The sequence below is a fragment of the Solea solea genome, chromosome 16, assembly GCF_958295425.1.
Source record: "Solea solea chromosome 16, fSolSol10.1, whole genome shotgun sequence".
NCBI classification, from domain to species: domain Eukaryota; kingdom Metazoa; phylum Chordata; class Actinopteri; order Pleuronectiformes; family Soleidae; genus Solea; species Solea solea.
The window spans coordinates 21,004,180-21,025,461 of NC_081149.1; the positions used below are offsets into that span (position 1 = coordinate 21,004,180).

The following is a 21,282-nucleotide window of genomic DNA, read 5'->3' on the forward strand; positions in this document are numbered from 1 at the left end:
AATGTGTTTACTGCTCAGTTTAAGAGCCCTGTATTATAATCACTCTGCTGTGTCGCAGTTTTAAACTACGTTAAAATCTCAACCACCTTTGTTTCCAGGACCTTTTTTTTTTGTCTCCCACCTGTTTTTCTCAGAGAAAATCTAAATCATGACTCAAATGAGTTTTTGCTCGCTTTTCATGGGTACATCAGGCATTATTCAACTCCTACACATGTTTAGAGAGCAACCCCTGTATAGTCTTCTCTTTCTGCTTATTTTTTGCTATTCTCAGTCTCCTCTCCTCTCCTCTCCTCTCCTCTCCTCTCCTCCTTCCATCTCTCTCTCTCTCCTTCACAAACCCATGCTCTGCATAGTGGAGACTGACACAGCACTTTCAGCTCAGAATGTATGAGTACACAAAGTAGGACGCACACAGACAGGATTATATCAAGTAAAGGAGGCAGGGGAGGACAATAAAGGATTAAAAGAAAGAAACAACAAGGGTTAAAGCACTGAAGAAGCCATGAAGAGGAAGCTAAAGATGAAAGAGATCACAAACATCACTGGTTGTGATGGAAGGATGTGGGACCATGGTCCTGGACAGTGAAAGTGGATTTTTGAGGAACTCAAAATACAGAAAGTAAACTTGGGGGTGAGTGTTACTGAAGATCAACCAAGGATTGCAAAACATTTTCAGAGATTCCATTTTTTTATTTTTATGTATTGAACTAACCCATTTTATGGCTGTGTTCTGCAGAGGACAGACAACGAGAACTGAGCTTTCATAGCAGAACAAATACTGCGTCAGACAGAACGAAACTTCAGCAACATGGAAACTGCGTATGATGTATGATCAAGTGAACAGTCACACCGTTCACCCTGACTGTACTGTAAATCTCTATGGCAACACCTGGAAGCATCCACACACAGCAGCTCTAACACTTCCTATATGGCAACGATGTATAAGGCAAACAAATGTGATGTGATGCACAGTAGTACATGTGAGTATTCTCATTTTTAAAGCTTTCCGCCTGTATATGGAGGTTGGTCTGATGTTTTTCTACATCTTGAAATCAAACCAAGTTTAAATCAAAAAGAAGCTTAAAACTTAGATTTGATTGCATAACATATTATTGTTTTTATTGTCATATTTCTGAATTGTTTGTGTTTATAAGTCACATATTCAGGCTTAAAAACAATAGTTTTTTGTCTTCTTACGTGTTGTTGAGCCAAAGTTATGATTCATTTTATATCTCATTTTGAGTAGTCGTACAAAATAACAATAATTGTGCAGGAGTCACAAAAAAGAGCGTTTTTCTTTTTCTTTTTGTTCATAAAACCAAGCCAAGTGAACTTTTAACTGCAACGTGTTCACAAATTCAATCCGATTTTTAAACATTTTGAGTACTTTTTGCACAGGTGTGTTGTTTTTTTTCATCAAATTGTCTAGGTTGTGCTTAACAAAAAAAAAACAATAGTTGAAGCGTTCATATTACTTATCAGTGAGTTATATATTGCACATTCTTAGAGCCTCTGTGGAGGGAACAAAGCAGCCGAAATGCGCTGTGTTCTAAGGGTTAAATGTACATTCAAAATAAACTAACTTAACGTAACTTAACTTGAATTCTGGCAACGCTACGAATTCAGTCCCGAAAAAGAACACATTTATAGTTGAAGGATATGCTTGTGATGTAGTCGTCTTGACTATGTCCGTATCTTTTCACCGTTCATACAGTTCAACTTGTTTAAACTGACTAAAAAAGTAGTTGTTAAATTAAGATTAAAAAATTATAATAAAAGTGTCATTGTAGTTAGATATATTACAAAGTGATCACATGGTCCAACTCATCTATCAGCAACTGATGCGCCACATGGACTGGGAAATATACAATCTAATGTTCAGATTAAAACAGGACAAGATGGACAAACAAGCACAATATCAAAGCAGAGGTTGTCTGGAATGGGACGGTCGTGTGTGAATTCTTCTCCGTGTGGCCGACAGCTTTGGGCTTGTGAGGTGAGACCAGGGTTTTACACAGCACATGCAGAAAAGGGGAAAATAAGACAGAGGTTATTGTTACTACATTTTCTTCTAATCTGTGATCAAAATGTTTAATCTTCAATTTGAGCATTATCTATTTTAAAACAAATGAACTTGATATCTGACCAAGTTCCTCTGGGCATAAATCTTTGGCTGCATGTGTCGTTCATTTTCACAGCAGATGCAATAATGTCTCATCAGGGGTGATTACCAAAAGCTTTGGGGAAGTGGATACTTCTGCATCTTAATCCCATTGCCCCCACCCAAACCTGCCCTCTCACTGTGCCTATTTTAAGGTTCAACAGTCTCTTCAGGAAGATGCTGATTACTGAATAAGACTACCTTTCTTATTTTAGTGCGAGACATCATGACTGACTAATCTGGGGTTTTTGAGATTAGAAAGGAGTTAATGATGCAGATATTTTGTAACAGCATGTTCCGCAACACTGTAATAGACTGCACAACTGGAAATAAATGGATACCAGGCATATGCACAATTATGCTGCTGCCGTCAGGAATGATCAGTTAATCTTATGATAATTTCCTCTTTACAAGGATTTGATGTTTGGTCCAAAAATGTCACATGACAGGAAGGCAATCTGTAAATCAATGAACAGACAATAAATGATCATCCATACATCTATGCAGCTCTGTGACATGTCTACTAAAGAATTATTCTGACACCAGCTCTCTGCTGTGCTTGTGTCATTTCTGACTCAGCATCCTCCTGACAAAAGCTGTCAGGCTTGTACGTTGTCACCAGAGGTCAGTGTTGTGCAGTATGAAAAGGTGGAGTCAGGCATCTTACAGTTTTTCTTGTTTTGGCTTCAAGATATGTCTTTTAAATCATACACCGGGAAGAAGTTTGAAATACAAACAAACTGTGTAGTGTTTGGTTATTTGAGGAAGTCAAGTCGTATTCCAGATGAAAACTGACACAAACATTGACATCCAAGTACAGAATTCCTGCTTTAGCAAAAAAATAAATCATCAGGAAAACAAAAGGTCAACACTGGTGATGTGCGAAAAAAAATTACGTTTCTTTTGTTGATTCTTAGGAGCAGCAAATCCACATTGTTAACTGAACACAAACAACAGGTTTAAAACTAAGGAAAGTTGAGTGTGGAATCACAATTATTAAAACTTACTGTGCTTTTGCTGTAAATTGTTTTAAATCATTCTGTATAGGAACAACTATTTATTGGTTTTCTTTATGTCCTCCTCTTGTCAGCAATCTGATAAGAATAACAAAAAAAAACCTGCCGTGATGGAGATCTGATCTCTGGGGAGCAGGGCCTCCATAATCCACCCCTACACCAGTGATCATTGGTGCCATGGGAACAAGTCGATCCAACAGGTGAGCATTTAATTCAGCAGTATTAAATGTGCAGCAATGATCAAATCTACATTATTTTAGATATTAGATTCATTTGTAGTGGAGTTACAAAGTCAAAGCAGCCCTATGACAGCCTGCTATTACACAAGGCTCAATCTTATTTTAGCTATTTTCTTTTGGCCACAAAACATTGATATGATTCACCAGCACAAACCTCACACTGCTGTTTGCCAGAAATGGTGTGCTGTTACTGTTCAAAGTGTTTGAGTAACTATGAGAAAAAAATGCAGTGGACACAGTGGAAAATAATCCCATTGGAATGAATGGGAAGTAAAAATTAAAGGCAGATTTGAGGAATGAAAAGCGAAAGATCAAAGGCAGATGATATTCTCTGGCCAAATGTACAATATACACTGTCATCAATATAAAAATGACAGTACAGCGATCTCACAAAAAACACCTATATTTCAGTTCAACTCCCACAACTGACATGTTGATAATATGCACCAAGACACATGTTCAAAATTCCTTCAGAAATATTCATGTGTTGAATTGTTGCATTTTCCTGAGCGTAGTCATCCATTACTTCTTCTTTCTTAGACATACATCACTGCCTCCTTTACCTTTTCTTTTCTCCGTCCCTTTCTCCTTCTTTTGGAAGAGGATAAGAAAAAACGGTAGATTGAAGAAAAGTGAAGGAAATAGGCCCCAAGCTACAGCCGCTCATTGCCTGCCGAAGAGAATGCTGATCACTCACATCGTTGCCTTTGGTGTGATCTCCCTTGCTGTTGTCTGTTTGCCTCGTTTCTCAAAAAACTTTGTAAAGGTGTGTTTTAAAACACATTTATTTCTATTCTCTCCTCCTCTGTCAGTGACAGGTACAGCATCGTGTTAGACATTTTACCCGAGGAGGAACGCCAAACCATCTCGAGCCTAGGACTCCACAACGGCCACAGGTCCCCTAACCTCAGACTGCACTCAGCCTGTGACGCAGAAACAGAGGACAGTCAGAGGGGATCAGGAGTGTCCACTGCCAGGCCCAGCACAAGTTCTGAAGGAGGGATGAACAACTACAACATACAACTGACAAGTGGCTCCAACCAATTACGGAGCCGGTTTGTAAGGAAAAATGGACAATGCAATGTTTTATTCACCAACTTGGAAGAAAAGAGGCAGCGCTATTTGGCTGATATCTTCACCACCTGTGTGGACCTCCCCTGGAGATATCTGCTGATTTTATTCTGTACCAGCTTCTTAGTGTCTTGGCTTTTCTTTGGCGTTATCTTTTACACTGTTTCCTTTGCACATGGAGACTTTGAGAAGCATCCAACGATGAATCAAACAACCGTAGGGCAGCCGAAAAGAATTCCATGCATTCTTCGTGTCCAGGGATTTGTTGGGGCACTTCTGTTCTCCATAGAGACCCAGACTACTATTGGTTACGGCTGGCGCTGTGTCACAGAGGAGTGCCCTGTTGCAGTGATAACAGTGGTGGTCCAATCCATTGTAGGCTGTATCATTGAGTCTTTCATGATTGGCACTATCATGGCCAAGATGGCACGGCCAAAGAAGAGGAATCAGACCTTAATGTTCTCCAAAAATGCTGTCATATCTTTGCGCGATGGTAAGCTATGCCTTATGTGGAGGGTGGGCAACCTGCGGAAGAGCCACATTGTGGAGGCTCATGTTCGTGCCCAGCTCATACGCTCAGATGTCACATCTGAGGGTGAAGTTATCCCCTGTAATCAGATGGAGCTCAATGTGGGCTATGAGGCAGGCAAAGACAGGCTGTTCCTAGTGTCGCCACTGGTTATAGTCCATGAGATAGATAAAGATAGCCCCTTGTATACGTTAGGTCGAGCGAATTTAGAGACAGATAACTTTGAGATTGTTGTGATCCTGGAGGGAATGGTGGAGGCCACAGCCATGACCACGCAGTTCCGTAGCTCCTTTCTTGCAAGTGAGATTTTATGGGGTCACAGATTTGAGCCTGTGATCTATGAGGACCGACACTGCTACAAGCTAGACTATGCTCGCTTCCATAAGACCTATGAGGTGACGTCCATGCCTCAAGTCAGCGCCAAAGAGCTTGACGAGGCTGTGAGCCGGGCCTCGTCTGCTGCTTCTCCCATCTCTGCATACAGATCCACACAAGACTTGATTCCCAAGTCGGTGATCCCTTTCTGTTATGAGAATGTCGCGCTGAGCTGTGGAGAGGAAGGGGACTCTTCTCAGATTGTAGGGAGAGAAAGGTCAGGGGAAAGGCGGACGTCCCTTCCGTAGACTTCCAACAAACGTTCCAGGACACTGCAACCTTGACATCAAGCGGTCAAGGAACTTGAAAGCCTCCAGACTGCTGATCCTCTTGACCCTGTGACCTATAAGAGCGAGCAAGAGATCTAAAGAGGAGAGGGCAGTTATGATCTCTGTTGTCCCTCCTTTTGCAACCACAAAATTGCACCAAATGAAGGATTTCTCTGTGATATGTTGAGTTCTCCATTTGCCTTGTCAGTGTTGTTTAATATTTATATTTGTTTGTTTTTTGCTCCCAAGGAGATTGAGAAAATATAGATATATAGAAAAAGAAATTGTAAACTTAACTTCTGGCAGATCTTTAAAGAAACAATCAAGACTAATCTTATGCAATATGCACATTTTTGGATATAAATAAACTTATTTTTAATCAAAAGGATTTGCTTTTATATCAGTGTAAACAAGAGATTCTTGCTGTTGTTGTACTGAGTCAAGAAGGGTCAGATTGCAGGATTTTTTTCAAGTTGTGGCCAATTTATGCTTAATAATGACAGACATGCTGTTCTTAGAGTTCATCACTCTTTTTTATAAACACTCATCATGTCTGAATAGTTCACCTCTGTTTTATTATTTTTATTTTTATTGATTTTAAAGAGTCAAGGACTTCGTCGTTGGTAAGAACATATTTTTAAAGTAGATATTGTTAAACACTGTATGTCTCAGGAGTATAGTTAAGATTCTTATAATTCATTTAATAATAATTATTTATAGTATAGTGCTTTCTATATGAGTGATTTAGTCACTTGAAACTTTCCTTCTTGGTTTGTTTCTTAAGGAGTCTGTAGCCACTGATAACAGAGACGACACTGAGACACTGTCATTCTTCAAAGGTCTGTCGAAAAATAAAATGCGTGTACTCGATGTCTTTGATAGTAGACAGGTGCAGCTACTGTGATATACACACAGGGAAATGTGCAATTATGTCACAGGAGTTAAATGTAACTGGGTGTTAAGAGAATTAAACCTTGAAGACATAATCTCAGCATCATAGATTCAACTGCCCTTCTTTTTTGCCTGTGCAGTAGAACAAATTGTCTTTTTAGGGAGGTAGATGGCATAGTATTAATAATAGCAAGTACACCTATTTTACAAAAACTGGAAATGAAACTCAGCCATCTGATTAGGATCTATACCTGCTCCATCCAACAACACTACAACTCTCATTCCTGAGCAATTATTTTTATTTTCTAATTGTATCGCTGGATTAAGTGTGTTAATTGGATAATTGGATGTTTGTGAATATTAAGATCATATTAAAAATAGACAATAGACAAACAGACACTGCCAGAAAAGAAAATACACTTTGCATTTAGTGTTAAACCGGTGGTGTCTCTGTAAATAATCTGATCTAAATGAAAGTGGCTATGTGATTCAGATAGTCTCCCAACTTTAACTTCTGATTGGTGGACAGAAAATTGTGACCACATGTCATTAAAACATTAATTAATAAAAGGGAAAAACACTTAAAACATATCAAAACGTGTAAAAATGTGAAATGTTCTGATGGTCACTGTGTTTGACTATAATACCGGTTTTAAATTGGACACCACTTCAGGATTTACACGTTTATAAAATGAGCAAATACAGCTTTATATATCTGTACACTTTTATTTTGTTGTTGTTTTTTGCTGTATTGTCTTCCTGCTCCATAAATAAATAGAAAGATTCTTCAACCTCTGATCAGCGATAAAACTGAACAAAGCACTGAAAAGAAAAAGAAAACTTATACTCGTACTGAACACTTTACTCTTCCTTGTATACATTTTGATGTTGCAATTAATATTTATATATGTTTTGGTTGTTTATATATGTATGTATGTATATGCATATTTATGTCAGCTGAGATCGGCACAGCTTCCCCCGCGACCCTCATGTGGACGATAAAGCGGAAGAAAAAGGATGGATGGATATATAATCCAGTTAAAGATACATGCTCTGTTATTCCCGGGTGGATACAACTTGTGTGCTCACAAAGAGCCACTAGATGCCTCTGCAGCCACGTACATCACTGCAGGTATAACAGACGACACTGAGCTGTTGAAGAAGAATCAAGAATCTGTTGGATGGACATGAATGAATTTCCATACCAACAGCATCTCAGTTTACTCAGTTTACAGTATTGAGGCACTGAGGAGTAAGTCATCATATTTTCCACATATATCTTATATGGTGAGATTTGTTTTTCAGGTGCTTAAAAAAAAAAAAAAAAACAAGACACAAGTAAAAGAATAATATGGAGCTCAATGATACTGTTCATATCACAAGCTACCATTTAATGACAAACGATACATCTTTCAGTCGCACTGCTCTTCAAAGGATTGTACTGTGCATGAGTGAAGATTCACAGTCAACCATTTGTTCTTGTTTACTAAGAGTCACAGAGTATATACTGTAATACTCCACTGTCTTTGACTACCTTTATGGTAACTGAGCATTCGGAGGAATTCAGAGAAAGAATAACCGCAGGTTCTGTGAAAAGAGTCTTTCTTAAAACATAAAACCTTAAAGGTTTAATGAGTAGGGTCATGCTCACTTTAATTTACTGACGCTCATTAATACTGAACACACTGGACATAAGAAATACACAAGACACAAGCAGCTGTCGTTCAATGCCTTATCTGTGTTTTTAAAACGAACATATGACACGTTTTCCAGCAACACAGACAAGTACTGTTTATTGTCCTTTGTGTTGTGAGTATTTGATGCACCTTGGTGTGCTTGTATGTGTCGTGTACACCTGTTCGAATCAGCCTACCACATGGCAGCACCTCAGTGCATGTAGGCGTGTAAACGCGGTGAGGACAACCTGCTGATGTTCAAACCGAGCTTCAGAATTGGGTGGGGGAAGGTGAATCGAGTCAGACTGTCTAAGAGACTGCTGATCTGCTGGGATTTTTTACACACCACCTTCTCTGGGGTTTACAGGAGAGCAGGAGGTCAGAGGACAATGACCAGCCTGGTTCAAAATGATAGAAAGGCAGCAGTAACTCAAATAACTACCCTTCATAACCAAGGTGTGCAGAAGACCATCTCCAACACGTCATATGAGCCACAACAGCAGATGATCACGCTGGGTGCCACTGATGTGTACCTAATAAAGTGACCTGCGGCCATGCATGTGCTGTAAAACTGATCGAGAGGTTTTCTTTGTGTAAGCTTGTTGTCTTAAGAGCTCTCTTGGCCACCATAACAATTCTTATTTTACTGCACTAACAGGTAAATACTGCACTAACAGGTGCCACATACAACACAGTACAGACCAGTAAAATAATAGCAACAACAAGAACTACCAGTTTTCCTTTTTTGATGTACAGAACATATTGTGGACAACCTGACATTTCCTGAGGAAAACTAAGTGTAATTTCTTAATTTACCATTTACACATTACAAGTTTCAGATCACGTAAAGAAGGGCTCTCAAACTCAAATGACTTGGGGCCACTGAGCATCTAGTCTGGCCAGTAGGGGGATCATCCAAAAAGTCATTTTGAAAACAAGCAACTATTCAGTAGAAGGGACTGTCAATGTGAGCTTTAAATTATATCACAAAATCCCACCCTGGATAGTTCACAAAATTTCAAAACTGAAATGTACATTTTCACAAATTCATCCTGTGGGCTGGATTGGACCCAATGGTGGGCCAATTCTGGCCCGCAGACCTTACATTTGACACCCCTGGTGTAAGGTGTTTGGAGTCAAAATAACAAAAGTATTTTTGTTGTATTTTGTTTTTACCTGCAGAAAGTGGCTGTGCCCACACACATCTATTTCCAGAGTCTTGGTGATCATGTCAACTTCCAGACTTGTTGACTTCAGAATAAACTGGTTTACGGTGGCCTGCAAAAATAAATATTCAGGAAGAGGTGGTGAGTGACCCCTGCGAATCAATGTTTATATTACATGGCTAACATTTGTCTGATTGCGTTATCTTTCGTTCAAGGAGGCTAAAACAGAGGCAGTCCAGTTATTTCTGACAATTAGTACTAGTGACACCTGTGTTTGCTGTGAGATACTATTCTAATGTAAAATATGCAAAACGTAGCATCTTTCAGTGACTGCATGCTCCTGTATTATTAGCATTGTTAAAACATGTCCCTCCACTGTGTTTTTCTATATTTAGTCGATTTATGTAAAGTCATTCTGTGTCAATAGTCAGACATCCTATAGTTATCCTGTTTTGAGCTTGCTTTAATTATAAGTCCCCCATCTGTCGGTCTGTTTATTGCTGTTCCCAGTCACAAGAACCCTGACAGCAAAACCAGCCGACACATTGGAGGCATTTCTGTTGGCAGATAAAAGGATGAAAAGGGGGAAATCAGGAAGAAGGGGTGAGCTGCTCAGTCGCTGCAGGCCTCCAGGCTATCATCCTTTCATTAGCGAGTCAGTGAGTGAATGAATGAATGAGTGTGATCAGTGGAATGGTAAAATGGGAGAAGTCGTGCTGGGCCACATCAGCTATAGGGTGATTTAGGGGGCTTCCACTGATTCCTTTTGTGTATTGTCTCCAAAGTGAACAACCACGACTCAACAGTGAGCCTTTGTGTGGGACATTTAACTGCCTGTTAGCATGCTAATTATGGCGTGTGTGTGTGTGTGTGTGTGCACGCGCGTGTCCATCATCATCATCTGGACTTTACCACCCCTCCATCTCTCTCCTTGGATTTACTCTCCTCCAGTGACTTTTCCTCCCCTCCATCTTCCCCTGGTTGCAATAATGCACCACTGATCTCTGTTACTGCTGTGACCCCATTTTACAAGCTCTGCCCTGTTGTTTGATCTATTGCTTTTTATTCTTAAAGCTGTGTACTTCCAGTGTCTTCTCTCTTTCTTGTCTTTCATTTTTTTTGCTTTCTTCATCAGCTGATACTGATTTGCTTGGATCAGTTTAGCTTGGACTCCAATGCTGAATTGGTGCAGGGCATTTCGCCCACATTTAGCTATGGACAACCTAATCTCAGCCTAATGCCCCTCTTTCATCAGTAACATCTCCTCCCGAGGAGCGCTTGAGTCATCTCTTTGCCTGTGCTTCCTTTCCACCTGTCTCCCTTTTTGCTGGATGAGGGGCTTATAATTACAGATTCTCAAAATATTTTCAGTCAGAGTGCTGTCCAATCCAATCCAACTTTAAAACAACAGTTGCACCAAAGTGCTGTACGGTCTCAAATCTGTACGTACACAGTACGTGTATATATATATATATATATATATATATTTAAATGAGCCATTTTACTTAGCTGTGCTTGGTCTTCACATCAATGCCTGCCTAAACTCAACCCGGCATAGAGGGCAACAGAGGACGCTGACCAACTCCGTACAATTTTCATCCATTTATTGACATCATTGAATACAGTACGTGTAGGTTGATAATCTAGAAAGAAACAAAATTAAGTTAGTTAATCAAATAAATGCATAATCACATCAAAATCTATGTTCATTACTTAAGTTAAGTCATAAATTAAGTCTTTATGTTCACTAAAGAGTGAACATAAAGTTACACCATTTAATAATACAGTGCATTGTCTATTTATTAGATGATCTAAGCAAGTCTCTTTAGGATCTATTTTTAAACAGATTCATTTTTAAGAATGAAATTACATTTAATCACCCTTTTAATCTTCAGTATATTTAGTGCATTTAATGAATTTACCTCCTTCACTTCTATTTCCATATCTACAAAGTCAATTAATTAAATCAAATAAAGTCAATAATAATTATTAATAATAATTAATACTCGCCACTTCAACGTAAGTAAAAAGTAGATCCCAGAATAACTCTACACAATCTCATCACATTGCTAATCCAGGCTAAACCATCATTCCAGCCCATAAATAATCCCCTCAGTTCACAGACATAATTCCGATCAAAAGCCAAAATAAAAAATTAAAAAAATCATCCGCAGACGGAAAAGATGCAAATTTAACTGCACAGACCTGCATATATCACAATTGTTATTAAACTAAAATATACTGTATATACATACCAATGGCGTCTCAGTTGCCACCCAAGCATTGACACACACACACACACACACTCACTCACACACACACACACACACACACACACACACACACACACACACACACACACACACACACATCTCTCCAGCTTGACTCTGGCAGACAAAAGGGCCTTACCTGCCCCAGAGATCCTCCTAATCAAAACTTCCTCAGGTGATCTGACTCTCCTGATTAGCCTGTCTCTCTCTCTCTCTACCTGCATGCCAGGAAGCTGAGTTGCCACACCTACCCCCACTAAAACTGCCCTTCTGTGCGACATAAACTAGTCATAATTTACCCCTAATCAACTACTGACTTCACAGTCATTCGTGTGTGCATAAAAGTAGAAGACGTAAGAAGTCATTGTCATCTAGTCTGTGATAGTGATGGTTTTCTGTGTTGAAGCACATTGACAGCCATCAGGTCAGTCATAGTTGTGGTATTCCTCTACAGCCGTGTGTTGACCAAACAAACCAGCAGGACCTTGATGTCAGTGAAACAGTATTATTATCACAACTGATCATGAGGAAGTGCCATTAAACAGAGACAACGCTGAACACTAGCAAACGTTTCTCGCGGACCATGACAAGGCCGGCTTTGTTTGTCGGGCCGATGCGAACCGTTGCACTGATGATATGTTTCTGATATTGATACTCGGGACTGAACGTGAGTAATGAAGTTACAGATGACAAAATAAATAAAGGCCATCACTCATTGTGAGTGCACTGCATTGTCATATTGGTGTTTGTGTTACGTTTAGGTTTGCTGCATCTATCGACGCTAACTCACGTACAGTAGGCGTCTTGTCTCTCCTCAACTCTGGTCGCACCTTTTTCCATTTTTTTGTGGTAGACTTTAATGCATAAATATGTATGAAAATATTAAAAGCCATGCAACTGCTATAGACCGAGTTTGCTATGGAAACACTATGCGCTCTCTATATGCAATTTATTGTGACTTTTTATTTAATACGTTTATTTTGAGCCTGTGTTTTTATTCTTGACCTGAGGGGGAAATGTGTTGTCCTTAAATGAGCGCTTTAACGGGCCATCGTTTATTTGAATTATAAATAAAGACGAAATACAAATGATGATGATGTTTTTAACTGTTTCCATGTTTTTTTATGAAAGTCCTTACCGTGTTACTGTGACTCCTCCTTTCTAACAGTTTATTCATGTTGTGTGTGTGTGTGTGTGTGTGTGTCCTTACTGCCTGTGACCCAGGTCATCATGGTCACAATTGATCAACCTGGTAGAATAAAGGTAAAATAGAAAGTATTGAATTATGGCTCTTAATGTGTTGTCCACAGGGTTTGTGATCGACTAGTGTCTGAGTCTGTAAAACCTAGAGATGGCACACACACACACGTGGCAGTGTTTTCGTGTTTTTTGTGTTTTGTGCAGTTGCCTGTAAACAGCTTCACATTTACTTTTTCAACATCTGTCTGTATGTTTTAGTTAAGTGCATGTATATGTGTGTGTGTGTGTGTGTGTGCATGCCTGTGTGTGTGTGTGTGTGTGTGTGTGCAGCTGTGGGCCCTGCATTTGAACTCTCACTCACATGGGCAGAGTGAGGGAGGGCCGCAGGGCGAGAAGGCGATGGGAGAGAGGAGTGATGCCCGACAAACTCTCCATCTCTCTTTCCCCTTTCATCTCCTTCTCCCAGCGCTAAACAACAACCTCTTTCATTCCGGCATCTTTGCGGCCAGCCGCCCCCAGACCCTCCAGGCCCCCACCCATTCACGCTGCTTAATTCAATGTTCCGAGAAAAACTCATGATTGGGAAGTGACTTTTTTTTTTTTGTCCTCCCACTTTTCCATATCTGCTCCGAAGAGGCATCACCCCTCTTCCTGTTCTCCCCAAGTATGTTTTAATTTCATTTAATATCAACAAAAAGGGAGTAGAGCTTAGGTCAGTCCGGCCGCAGAACCGGACATAATGCAATTATGGTAAATACATGTCCAATGGCCAGAGATGTACTGTATGTATGCACCTAATAAGCAATAAGACCATTGGTCTATTTCAAAGGACAGACATTCTCTCATACTGGTGCACAAGATGATAAGGTCATTTATTTAATAAAGATATTAAGAAACAAAAAATACCCTTCAGTTCATTTGATGTAGAATAAAACTGGACATTTAATTAACTCTAAGACCAACAGGTAGGATAGTAGCAGTTGTTCACCATATTATTATTTTAGGGAAGCTTAGTTTACCTCTCTGATGTATGTGAATCACATCAATCCCTCTCTTTGTCACTATAGCAGCATTTATACTTTGTTTTGCCATGTGTCATTTCCACACAGGAGTCAACAGCAGCGTTGTGCTCGTCCTGCCAAATACCTGACAATAGACTAAGACTAATATTATACCTACACACACACTGTATATACTGCCCCATAGAGTATGAACTATACTTAATATACACGATTATCTCTTTCAGAATGTTGTGTTGGTGTATTTTATCAAATGATTGAACAAATGACACTGATGTGCAAGCTGCATAATGTTAAGCTAATTACAATACTGTCATGAAATATAATCAGGTAGTTGTATTAGGCAAAGAAAGTTCCTGTTGTATTACTGTTGCATGAATTAAGACATAATAATAAGACATAATCAAACAGTTGTATAATATATAAAGCAATTGAGCAAATTTCAACACAAGTGTGTGAACGCCATGTTGCACTGTTACCAGGATCAAGGTCGAGCTAAATCCGATGTTACGTGATCATTTTTGTTTTGCCTCTGAGGGAAAAAACATTCTGAGATAGAAAACACGGAAACTTAACATTTCTACGAGACATCGTTGCTGTGTGATGATGTCCCAAACAACAATCAACCAGACAAAGGACACTGTTGTTGTCGGGCTGAATTCTTGAACATCATTTTCAACATTTTCCTGCCAATGACTCAATCTCCACCTCCCTCGCCTCTCATTCCGCCCAATTATCATTTTTCAGGGGCATGTTCCCTTGTCCTACAGATACGGGCTGTTTGGGAGTTTCCAAATCGTACCGTGAAATCTGCTTATACTGTAATGTAATGTTGAGAAATGTGTGAGAGGTTGCAGCGCCAAGACGGCACACACATACACGTAGACATTCAAACTGCATGGTTGATCAAGAGAGTACTTAAAGCAAATGGATGATGTGACTGATTCTGTTCTGAGGGGACAGGGCACAGTTGTGATGAAGACAAGGCACCATTGAGGACTCTCTTTCTCTTATTCCCCCAGCAGCGTCCCCCTTTTCCCTTCTGCTTCTGGTTGCTGCCACAGCTGTGGCAGAGCAGGGAAAGCCCACAGCTCTTCGGGCTGGTCTTGGCTAATAATAAAGGGTGTGATACTTTTCAGCGTCTGCTCATCTGTAGATGTAAGCTTAGCACAAACAGTGAACAAATTTGTGTTTGGTCGATTCTTTTTTTTTTTGTAACAATTATATACTGTGTACTGTTTATTTCCCCTTTTAAACGGGGCCACATTTATAAGGAAAATGCCTCTGTGGGCAGCAGAGTTAAGGATGTGGGTTGTGCCCATGAAAAACTTGCCAAATCATCTCCACCAATGCCAAACAGCTTATTCTGCTATTGCCTCTTGTTCGGTGACGTTTATTGGGTTGGATGATTAAAGTCTGAAGAAATAAGACATTTTAGCAATTTTAACAATTGATTGATTTAACATACAGCAGCCTCAGTAGCACGTGGAAGAGCCAAACACACCCACAACAGCCCAGCACCTCCTCCTCATGCTGGTCACCAGATTGGTCACACACTGCTGTGGGATGGCATCCCATTCTTCAACCAGCATTTGTCGCAAGTCAGCCGATGTGGTTGTATTTGTCACTCTAGTGTGAACAGCACGCCCAGGCTGATCCCACAGGTACTCATTGGGGTTGAGGTCAGGATTCAAGGCAGGCCATTCCATCCTCTCCACTCTGGAGGTAGTCTCTGATAAACTCAGAGCCAGCAGTGTCAACTTGCTGGAATCACAAAACACAGTATCACCTGTATTACCAAAGTCAACTGTGTTCGTCCTCTAGGGTCCACCAATTGGTCTTAAGATATTACAAATACAAATACTATAAGATGTTAATTCCCTGGTTATATGTGATTGTAACTAAAAGCAGCAAAACATTGTTGAAAATCAGTTCTTGTTTCGAAATTTTATATCCAAACGTTACTGAGGTAAAATAAATATTATAAACCTAAACACACGATGATGACGAGTACATGAGAGCATAAATGGACACGGTCAGAAACTGTCAAAGACGTGGATTACAGAATTCCAGCAGAGATCAGCCATAGGTAACTTAACACTTTCTGTCTCACCTGAGACCCTTACCCCAATAACCCCGCCCCCTCAGCAGCAGCAGCAGCAGCAGCAGCAGCACCCTTCCGTACACCACCACCTCAAACCCCCACATATCAGTTTCCTTTAGATGTTCCCCCTCTCACACAATTGAAGTAACTAGAATCTTTCCCTTGGCTGGCAAGCAAAGATATGAGGCACAACACACAATGAGCTATTCACAAAAGCAGACACACACACAAAAAAAAATCTCACATTTAGCACACACACACACACACACACACACAGCACCGTACCGTACCTCACTACCCAGCTGCAATCTAAGCCTGTCCAAGTTCCTGCCAACCTCTCACACACACACAAGTGAAGGACGAACACTGAAGAATAGGAATTTTGGTGTTCAAAGGCAGGATTCATAGATGTTAAACACGGGGACTGATTTAAATGTAACACAGCTGCATTCATTAACAATAGAATATCAATGGGGGAACAGTTTCTGACATTTCTGTAAAGACACTTCTTATAGACATCATTTCAAATCAAAAGGAACCTGTGCCTCCACGTTTGTGTGTCATTTTGTGCTTAAACTTGACCTTTGTCCCTCCAGAGGAACTCAAGCTTGACTGCTACTTTAATTGTAAAATATAAGACACAGTTGATTGCCTTCATAACAACTTAATAACTGCAATAACAGTGGCCCACCGGATCCTGCTGCAAGCTTGACTTACTCACTTCACTGAACAAAAATACAGACACACCTGCAGCTCCCTGCTGCACAGGTGCATGCAGGGAAACAAGGAGAGAATGAATGAGAGTGAGGGTGGGGCCAAGGAGTAGACAGTGTGTCTGTGAGTAAGAGACGTTTCACTGGCCTTCAGAAGATCAGAAAACACACAGGGCAGCCATTAGAAACGAAGGACAGAAAGGGTTTTGAATCAGAGACTTCCTCCACTAAGATCAACATAATAAACTCCTAAAGATCCTAAAGGCTTGTGAGTTCTTCCAAATCCAGAAACCGTATTTCTCTGAATACAAATGTTACATCAACAACGACAAAGGCTGTTTCAAATTTGACTGTGACACCTTCTGTAGTTTCCTCTTTTTAGCTTAAAAAAAACAAAATGTGTATGCAAGACAGTGCAATATTATAGTGTTTCCCAATCTAGTTTAGTGAATAGTACTTATTAAAATAGTTGATTTCCTTCTTTGTCTTGGCTGTCAAACCTGGTGCTTCTCCACAATAACATTTGTGTGACCATAGTCTTCCTGCCTCTTTCATTTTATCTGTCTATTTGTGTTTTGTTTTTGTCTGTGACTCTGCATTTGTGACATGGCTGAATCAGTTTGCCTCACTCGTGCACGCTGCACATCTGACTGGCCTGGCGTCTCAACAGCTCCATGTTAAAATCGCACGTATAACTACGTGTATTGTGACTGACTGCAGTCAGTGAGTCCGTCACTTGATCCCATTAAAGGATCGACCACAGACCTCTGCACTGGCCGGCCATGGGCTTTGAGCTGAGATCATATGTAACCTCTGACCTCTCTTGTCTGCAGCGCTGCATATAAAGAGTTGCATACACGCAATGATCAGTGCTCAGAGTTCACAACGCCGCAGAAATGATGTTTGGACAGATCACTGCCTCCAGTGAGTCAGCAGGATTTACCACGCCAGTATGTTTCTCTGAAATAGAAACACTGTCTCTCAATGATACATGAAATAAAACTGCTTTATATCAAGGTTTTAAATATCCGCCCAGTCTGAATTAACACATTTTTATGCATTGATTGTAAAATTACTTCTGGTTATTTTTAGAAATAAATTACGTACCTGACCTTTTTCTTACCCTGTATTTAATATGTATGTATGTATATATATATATATATATATGTATATATATATATATATATATATACGTATATATATATATATATACGTATATATATATATATACATATATGTGTACATACATACATAAATATACATATATGTATGCATATATGTATATATGTATGCATATAAATATATATATATATATATATATATATATATATATATATATATATATACATATGTCCATTATAGTGACATTATTTTACATAAAATCATTACAAATGTATACATATGTTGGTTGACTTTAACCACACCTGCACAGGGTGGCACGAGAAAACAAAAACACATGGGTACAAACAGGATTTGACTTTCTGTTCCAGTGTTATCTTTTTGAGTTAGAGTTACAGTTTTTCCTCAAGTTTGTATCCTGAGTCGTTGAAAAGAAAAAAAACAAGGGTTTACATAATATCTAACAGAAATGGGTGAAGTTGTGAGGATAATTGCGAGTGCATGTTCATGTATTTATTTATTTATTTCAACCATATATAGGGAGAGAGGACATTTTGAGAAAGTGAGGACATTTTGGCTGGTCTTTGCATCTTTAAAGGGCTTTTTTAGGGTTGGAATTGGGTTTAGGTTAGGGTTAGGAATAGTTGCAATGGTTGAGGTTAGGGTAAGGGGGAATCCATTATGAGGCGTCCCCACTTTGAATGCTGCACAAAGGTGTGTGTGTTTACTGCTCTGAGGTGTTTCCCCCCCGGGTGGAGACTCAGCCTCATGGTCACAGGACTGTAAAGCCACATGTTTGGATTCTGCAAAACCCACAACCTGCTGACATTTGACTCAGTGTGTGTGTTGTTTGTGTGTCCATGTCTGTTTCACAACAAACTACATCATCTCTGTCACATGACAGGGCAAGGCTGTATCACTCTGTTCTCTCTCCCTCCCCAGTGTGTGTGTGTGTGTGTGTGTGTGTGTGTGTGCAGTGTAGTGGAGTCAATAATAAATACAGCATAAAAACAAATGTATGATGCAGAGTGATGGTCAGTAGTTATAGGTGAAATTAGACGGGCTCAATGAAACCAAATAATTGTTCTTCATTCACATTATTAACTCACATCCAAACACAGGTAATTAATGTAAAAAAAAAACTACAGAACTGCAGATTAAACAGTAAATAATTTAAAGCCTTTTGATTATTAAATTAAATTATTACAAAAAAATCCCTCAAAAGGCGTCTTTTTTTCTTTGATGAAAATAAAGTTTAGGTAATGTTGAGTTTTATATAAATTCGAATATGAATGAAATATTTTAATGAATGGCCTGCTTTGAAACAGCTGCAGGGCGAAGCTTTTTGTAACAAAACACAGGGAATTTGATTTTCGTCATTCTTTTAAAAATAAAAATCGTTATTATGTGAGCCTAAGCTGCTAATATTTATGGACTTCAATATTAAATGACAATCTTGTATACAATGTGTCGATTTGTTTTTTACCTTAAAGCTTCATCTCACTTATTTTCGTATTCATTTATTTATTTACTTATTTATTATTCAGTAAAAAAATGTTGTACATGAAGTCGCTCTGTTGTTTCTCAGAAGGAAACATTTTCAGACAAAGGAAAACATTTTCAGACTCGGGGAAATGACAATAGAAAACACATTTTCGAGCATGTTGTCACAGTTCAAGTTCAAGTCCCTTAAATTAATTAACCAAACCAAAATGATGTGTAACCGCCATCACTTAATATAACTAAGTTGGGCCTGTTCATTTCCCCCCCCCATCCTCATTATCTGTGCGCGCGCGCGCACACACACACACACACACACACTCACTTCAAAGGGAGGCCCGTAAATCCTCATCTGCGCAGCGGCAGAATAATCCCCGAAGTGTCTCTCTGCAGGTGCCCGGTTTGAAGCTCCAGGATTCGGACAGTCCCTTCACAGCTCCGTGGCTGAGCCTCCGCGCTCCTGGTGCATTTTTCCCTCTGCGTCACAGTTTGTTGAGACGCAGATAAAGAGTGGCCGTGAAAGGGAAGACACAAGCCTTTTGCTTCTTTTCTTTTTTCGTATGCACAAAACTGCTTTTTGTCCTTCAACCCCCCCATTTTTTTTTTCATTTCAGGGGGAAGGGGGTGCTCATTTGATCACATGATTACAATTCACCTGAGATAGGCTAAAACAAAAGGGTGCAAAGGAAAGGGGGGGAGCGGAGGAATGAAAGAGTCAGAGAAGCACACAGAGGTGCACTCATGGTTATAGGACTCTCCTTATCACAGTCCACATCCATGGATCATGAAGAAGTGGTGATTTTTGGATTGTGTGTGGCCAGTGTGTCGCATGTCGGCGATACAAGGGGTCATTGTTGTGAAGAACAGCATGTGTTTGTATCCGTGGATGCGGCCCACACTGTCCGTGCCCTGCTCTCTCCTCTGTCTGCTGTTTGTTTTTGAAAGGCGCTGTTGCTCCGAGTTAGAGGCGGTGATGCGATTATTAAAATCACAAAATGACTGTAGTCTAGACTACACACACATGTGATGTGCGAACAGAGGTTAAGTTAATAAACCCCACATCTGGGTGCGTGTGTGCGGTTATACACAAAGTGTGACCGTTTAAATTCAATGTTATCTTGTTATTATCTTGTTACACAATAAAAAAATGAATAACTGAATTTACCGGCATGGGTCATTTCTGGTCATTTCTAAAACAAAGAGAAACATTTTTTTCTTTACATTTAAATGTGTGCTCTGAATAAAAGCTGCAGTGTTTAAATTGTAAATTGATGCTTTTAATATAATATTACGAAATATTGTTTGTGGTTCCGTGCACAACAAGTCTTTCCCGTTTTAATTTTAACAAATGCGTTTAAATAATTGTTTTTGAAGTGAATGGTTTTGCTCCATTCTCTAGTTCACGACTAAAATCACAACTATTATAATCACGTGTTTGCTTATTTTCTAACATATACAGCAACTATTAGGGCATACATTTAACAGCATACTGTCCCCTGGAAACGCCTTTGTCATTTGTTTGTTGTTTGTTTTGTTTCTGTGTGATTGTTTATTTGTGTTTGTAGGACTTGATTTTTACTTATTTATTATTGGCTTCTTTCCTGAATGTGGATGTTTAGTTTAGCTGCAGCGCATTGAGCTCCTTTAGCCCCAATATTAACACACTTGGGAATCAAAGTTTAGTGGCGTCTCTGCAGTTATGCGTAAAATAACCTCACCAAAACTACATTCTGCTCCTTTCTGAAAGGGTATGCACAATCTGTGCATATACACAGATTATATGATATTTTTTTTGCAAAATCAAAACCTTGAAATTTTCTTTTCCATATTTTTTTACTTTTGTAAAACTTGTATTTGCACTTGTATTTCAGAGAGAGAGAGAGAGAGAGGGGGGGGGGGGGGGGTGGAGGGAGCGGGAGAGTGTGTGTGTGCACGAGAGAGCGAAAGACCAATGAGAGGTCTCT

At 39.6% G+C, this 21,282-nt stretch overlaps 1 protein-coding gene and 1 long non-coding RNA gene across 3 annotated transcripts; one reads left to right on the forward strand and one right to left on the reverse strand.

The window, feature by feature from the left end:
- Positions 1–842: 842 nt before the first annotated feature.
- LOC131475353 (ATP-sensitive inward rectifier potassium channel 12-like) lies at positions 843–6,307 on the forward strand. Its single transcript, XM_058653421.1, has 3 exons — positions 843–980; positions 3,252–3,377; positions 4,229–6,307. Exons 2-3 carry the CDS (start codon positions 3,355–3,357, stop codon positions 5,637–5,639), a joined length of 1,434 nt encoding a protein of 477 aa, XP_058509404.1. The 5' UTR covers positions 843–980; positions 3,252–3,354; the 3' UTR covers positions 5,640–6,307.
- Positions 974–21,278, reverse strand: LOC131475396 (uncharacterized). 2 transcript variants are annotated; one of them, XR_009242498.1, is made up of 4 exons: positions 19,644–21,278; positions 10,899–11,036; positions 9,404–9,505; positions 974–1,988 (listed from the first exon to the last, which is right to left on the reverse strand). It is a non-coding gene; the product is annotated as an uncharacterized LOC131475396 (long non-coding RNA). The 2 variants fall into 2 exon arrangements; XR_009242499.1 differs by lacking the exon at positions 10,899–11,036.
- Positions 21,279–21,282: the final 4 nt, after the last annotated feature.

What these genes read in the sequence shown, in the direction of transcription:
- LOC131475353 (XM_058653421.1), top strand. Translation starts at nt 3,355, where the DNA reads ATGGGAACAAGTCGATCCAACAG. An exon ending in GGAACAAGTCGATCCAACAG is followed by an intron (nt 3,378 to 4,228) that starts GTGAGCATTTAA and finishes CTCCTCTGTCAG; the next exon opens with TGACAGGTACAGCATCGTGT.